This window comes from Bidens hawaiensis, unplaced genomic scaffold (genome assembly GCF_021521415.1).
Source record: "Bidens hawaiensis isolate Kalapana, Puna unplaced genomic scaffold, B.hawaiensis_p1.1 tig00000780_1, whole genome shotgun sequence".
NCBI lineage: Eukaryota > Viridiplantae > Streptophyta > Magnoliopsida > Asterales > Asteraceae > Bidens > Bidens hawaiensis.
In genome coordinates, this window is record NW_027491045.1 from 1779735 (window position 1) to 1785734 (window position 6000).

The following is a 6000-nucleotide window of genomic DNA, read 5'->3' on the forward strand; positions in this document are numbered from 1 at the left end:
GGTTCGGCTTTAAGATTTTCGAGACATGTTGGAAAAACAAAAGGCTAAACCGTCAGTTTTGGGTTGGGCTCAGACATTTCAGTTTTATGCACACCACTAATAAATATGTTTCTTGATCATATTCAGCCTGATATAACCGCACCCGGTGTGAGCATAATAGCAGCCTATACAGAATCAGAAGGGCCCACAAATCAAGAGTTTGACAGGCGTAGGGTTCAGTATAATTGTGTATCAGGCACTTCAATGTCATGTCCTCATGTTTCTGGCATTGTCGGGCTTCTGAAAACCATCCACCCCGAATGGAGTCCCGCAGCTATTAAATCCGCCATCATGACCACTGGTGCGTTTATTATTAAACTTTAATATATTTAAAGAACTATTTTCTAAGTTAAGTATTTAACAATGCAGCAAGAATACGCGACAACGTGGCTAAACCAATCACAAACGCGTCCCATAACATAGCAACGCCATTTAGCTATGGAGCAGGACATGTGCGTCCCAACCGAGCCATGGACCCTGGTCTAGTTTACGACCTGACCACAACAAGTTGCCTAGACTTGCTATGTGCACTCGGTTACACCAAGTCACAAGTCGAAATGTTCTCAGAAACACCATATACGTGCCCGAGTGATAACATTAGTCTCCTTGACTTTAACTATCCATCCATCACCGTGCCTAACCTTAATGGCACAGTCACAGTGACACGAACCGTTACAAATGTGGGTTCACCGGGCATGTATAGAGCACGAGTGTTGAAGCTTGATGGTATATCGGTTCGGGTTCATCCGAAGAAGTTGAAGTTTAAGAAGATTGGTGAAGAGAAAAGGTTTAAGGTTACTTTGAAGGCAAAGAAGGGGAGTTTAGGTGGTGATTATGTTTTTGGACAATTGAAATGGTCAGATGGGAAGCATAATGTGAGGAGTCCCATTGTGGTTAAAAGTTAAAAACCATATGATTTGGGGGTGGGAAAAATATTTGAAGTAAAATAATTATTGGTTATTATTATTATTATTGAAATTTATTCTTGGTTATTGACTTGTAACACATAATTTTGTTAATTTTTGCCTGCCTGCTAAAAACCTTACAGGTTATATCATTTCATGTTTGGATCAGTGGTAACAATGTGAGGATAATAACATAAAAATCTATATCTACTTTTACTCACATCAATGTAAGATTAATTGATATGTAATTAAATTAGTGGTAGCAATAAGGAAATAACCATTGTCCCTAGAGACTTAGAGGTGTTTGGGATTCCTTATTTTATTTCCTTATAACTTATAATTAAATTAATAAGTTACAGAAGTATAACTTATAGAACTTTTCCTCTCACAATATAAGCAATCCCAAATACCTTATTATTTTTCAAAAAATTTATAAGTTATAAGTTGATGAAAATAAGCAATCCCAAACACCCCTTTATATTTGTATAGTTATGTCACAAAATAATCACGCATCTAATAATAATAATGATGATGTGCGGCTCCATATTCACATATCTACTTTTACTAGCATATGGCAAATATGACCTATTGGGTTGAAAAATATGATTGAAACCGGTTGCCATTTCTTGAAGGTATTTTTTTAATGGTACGAGAAAACGGAGAAACTTTTTAGTACTTTTACTTTTTAAGTTTTTGATTTATATTTCGAGTTATGATTTTTTAATTATTTTTTTTGAATTTTTTAATGAGGAATTTTTGAAATGAGTCAAAATGGGTTGAGATTCAAAAACTCCTCATTAAAAAATTCAAAAAAATAATTAAAAGTTCTCTCCGTTTTTCTCATTTCATAAAAAAAAAACTCAAGAAATGTCAACCCAATTTGACCCGTTTCAATCATATTTTTTTAGTTTGACTCATTCTATATATTTTAATACAACTCATTTAACCTATGAGTCATATTTGCCACCCCTACTAGCGTATTAGACTTTACTCATCAATGTAAAATTGATTGAATCATGTGCATGAATGCACGCTCTTTATCATACTTCCGACAACATCATAAAACGCTTCTTTGGTGGTTAGATAACAAATTAACATGTGTCAAATAGACTCGCATATATTAGCCGAAATGACTACATAATACTTTTGAATGTTATTCAAGACATGATCGAAGACATGTCACATAAATAGAGAAACGTTATGTATTGATGGGTTTTTATCCATGGTGGTGATCCAAACATATCACATGCCATTATTAATGTGTGATTAGTAATGTATGAACCAACTAATCATGCAAGTGGTGTTGTGAAACATCCACAGCTTGTTGAAAGATGAGAGCACACATAACTCATCTCGGGTGCTTTACATGTGACTGTTTAATCAATATTAATGGCCAAACGGTATCCTTAAATTGCACTTGTCACCATAGAAACAACAAACAAATCAATGCACCATATTAATTACAACGTTCATGACTTAAAGCTACAAACTTTTGTAATTGTAAATGATTCTGTTCTTTTTACCAAGTGTATCATAGAAGAGAAAATAGATGTTGGGGAGTAGTGACAAACATTCTCTTGAAATTGCGATTTTCTTCATGGGGACAATATTCCTAACCAATCAGTATACACTTACAATGGCTTGTATCATTTCAGCATTATGTTGAACACGTTATTAGTGTTCTTAAGTTCTCGCCTTCCGGTAAGTTGAGAATGTATACAAGTTGTATTAACGATCTACCTATACTATTAAAGCAATACCATTATTACACATGTTATTCAATTAGAACCTCCACATAAGCTGCCAAGTGTGCAAGTTTCCATTTTTACAATTATTCCATGATAATGAATTAAGGATAAAATGAAAAATGATTTTTACAATTTTTCCTTAATAATGAAGTATAAAAAGAAAAATATGTTGTTGGTGTTAATCTAACTCACTACCTGACTTTTAAAATGTTTGTGCCTTACCAACACAACTAGGATGAAAATTTTTTTGAACGGTTATTTTCGCAGTTAAGATATATCACACTCCTCAGTCTAACAGGAGGAGGAGCCCCGCCACCCGACTCAGGCCGGACTATGTTGACATAATCTGGATCCACGCTGGTATCCGAGTTTGGCTTGGTCGTTCCCGATAAAACCCAGTTGTCACACCCCAACCAAAGGCGGCGGAACATGCCGAGATGCGACAGATTGCCCATAAACGCATGACACTATTTAAAGCGACAATATTTAACAACTCATTTAATTTCACAACATCATAAAGTCACATAACAATATTCATAGATAATTATAACAAAATACAGCAAATAAATATATTGTTCAATTTGCTAATATCCTAACGGTCTTCGTTACGCTTTCTCCAAACTCCATAATTAATCATCCTAACGTCAAACCTGTAACATTGCATAAAAAAAAGTTTATCAACACAAACGTTGGTGAGCAATTCATAGTTTTTAAACAATATGCATATAATAAGAAAAACCACAACTTGTATACGAAACAATAAATAAAAGCAATAATTTAAATAAAAATGAGGTCGCTAATAAGAATACATTAGTTGCACCGTCAATAAGAGAATACCAAATAGATTCGGATTACATGAGGTCGTTAATAAAAATACATTAACGGCACCGTGCTATAAGAGAATACAAGATAGTTCACGGATTTACGAATCAACCCTCCAAAAGCGGTAAACACATTAGCATATAAGCATGTAAGTATAGAACACCAAATCGAGCATTTATTTAAGTAAAGTATACAATAACGTTTGTGGTTTACGACTCAAGTATAAATCATTTTGTTTGAATAAGATATGCAATATCACCCCCAAAACGAATGATGGAAAACGGGGTATGAAAGTACTCACGCTTAAGTATAAAACTTGGTCGGTAAAAGGCGGGAAAACGGAAGGACGAGTCTAACGAGCAAAACCTAAATAAAAGTAAAAGCCTCGAATTAGAAAAGTTGTTTTAGGAAAGCTTTAAAATAAAAGATAAGAAATGTAAACAAATAAAGTTTAAGGTTTAAAATGCAAATATTTAAGAAAAATGTAATAATAGTCCTTTAAAAATGTAAATTTGCTCGAAACCGGTTTAAAGTATCTAGCCTTAATATTTACTCAACCTATGTTAAGTAATAAGGTGGGTGAAAATGCAAGATATGTTATTATGTATATTATTAAATTTAACATTTTCATTTTATTTTAATAACCACTCATGCATCACATGAGCTCTATCCTAGTGTTAACAATAATACAACATTGCTGGCGTATATTGCTTGTTTGTGGTGGAAGTTTTACGAAATTCATAAGAGCCAAAAAAAATTTCCCCTACTTCTATGTTTCTGGTCGGGTCAAACAATAAAACTATATTCAATCACTCAACAAGAATACCAATTCAATAATTTAATTTAAATTCAATCATTCAAATTAACGTTCTTACAAAAAAAATTATTTTTTTAAACAAACAAAAACAAGATGCAAGAAGAAGGATGAGTACCTGAAAAAGAATCACAACTTAGCTCGACGACCTTTAAGCTCTTTGAACTCATCAGTTCTTCGTGAGATAATCATCGGACATCTTATTGCGAAGACGATTCTTGAATGTTTTTATTACAAAAAAATCCCCTCTATTGTTGTAGTAGAAAACGGAAGTGCCAAGAATAGCCGAAACCACTCTATCAAACAAATAATACTCGCCACGTAATCTAGTGTCCGCAAGACTTTTGAATAGATAAAAATAGATGATGCACTACTTAGCTTGGGATGGCTAACTAGGTTGTTCAAAAAAAATCATTTTGGTAACCGGGCTTTATTTTCAACCTTTCATGGCTAGCCCGAACTCAAATAATGTGAATGGGCCAAACTCAAATAACATGGCTGAGCCGGACTTCATACATATAATTTTTCGGGTTACTTTTGGTAAAAATACACTATCAAACGTAAACGATGGTGGGGCCGCGACCTAGTTTGGCCCAAAGAAAAGACCGCCTCTGTACTCATGTATCAAATTTTATTCTCATCATCAATGTAAGCTTAATCGAAATCATGGTGTACATGAATGTACACTTGTGTAACATACTTCCGATAACATCATAAAACGCACCTTTGGTGGTGGTTAGATAACAAAGTTAACATATATGTCAAACAGACTTGCATATATTAGGCGAAATGACAACACGATAATTTGTTTATGTTATTCAAGACATGAAGGCATGTCACATACATAGAGAAACATTATGTATTGATGGTTTTAATCAATTAATGGCGATTATCCAAAGTTCCAAACATGTAACATGTAATTATTAATGTGTGATTTATAATGTATGGACCAACTACTCATGCAAGTGGTGTTGTGAAACATCCACAAGTTGTTGAAAGATGAGAGCAAGATTGGTCATGTCACTTAACTCATCTTGGGTGCTTTACATGTGACCAGCCATCTTTAATGAATAGTGCCCAAATGTTCTCCTCATATTGCACTATGTCAACATAGAAACAACACATAAATCAAGGCACCATATTACAACGTTCATGACTTAAAGTTACTAACTTTTGTAAATGGTTATTGAAGAGGTAGGTCACAGCAGAGTCCAGTTGGACTCGCAAGACTCACCTTGAATAGGGACGTCTGCGCAGAAACCAACTGGATCCGCAGGACCCACCATGCTCAGAGACGTGACGTCCTTACGCGCAGTACGCAAGCTGTTCCCGCAGGAAATGCCTCCCAATGGTGAAGGACTATGCCTGTTCCCGCAGCTGCGGATACAAGCCATCAGGGAAGGCCACCCGCGCAGCAAGGCTACACGCACAAGGCACTTAGCTCTCAATCACTCAGTGTCACCTGAAGGAATGAGCAAAGCCGGGAACAATCCCGCACAAAGGCGGGAGGGGGAATACTCCCGCCCAACTAAGCCAGTCCGTACGATACGGGAAGATCTTCTGTACTGTACCTGACGAGGTATGGGCAAAAGATCTGACTAAAGATACGACAGCTTATTGACAACAGTATGGCGAGCAGCATGCTCCTGTACTGTATGTCACTATTAGCCGC

General features: G+C 35.5%; 1 protein-coding gene across 1 annotated transcript; it reads left to right on the forward strand.

Annotated features, from left to right (window-relative positions):
- The first annotated feature begins 35 nt into the window (after positions 1-35).
- LOC143536672 (subtilisin-like protease SBT5.3) lies at positions 36-1103 on the forward strand. The gene is made up of 2 exons (XM_077030611.1): positions 36-340; positions 409-1103. The coding sequence occupies exons 1-2, from the start codon at positions 106-108 to the stop codon at positions 942-944; spliced, it is 771 nt and encodes a 256-aa protein (XP_076886726.1). The 5' UTR covers positions 36-105; the 3' UTR covers positions 945-1103.
- Positions 1104-6000: the final 4897 nt, after the last annotated feature.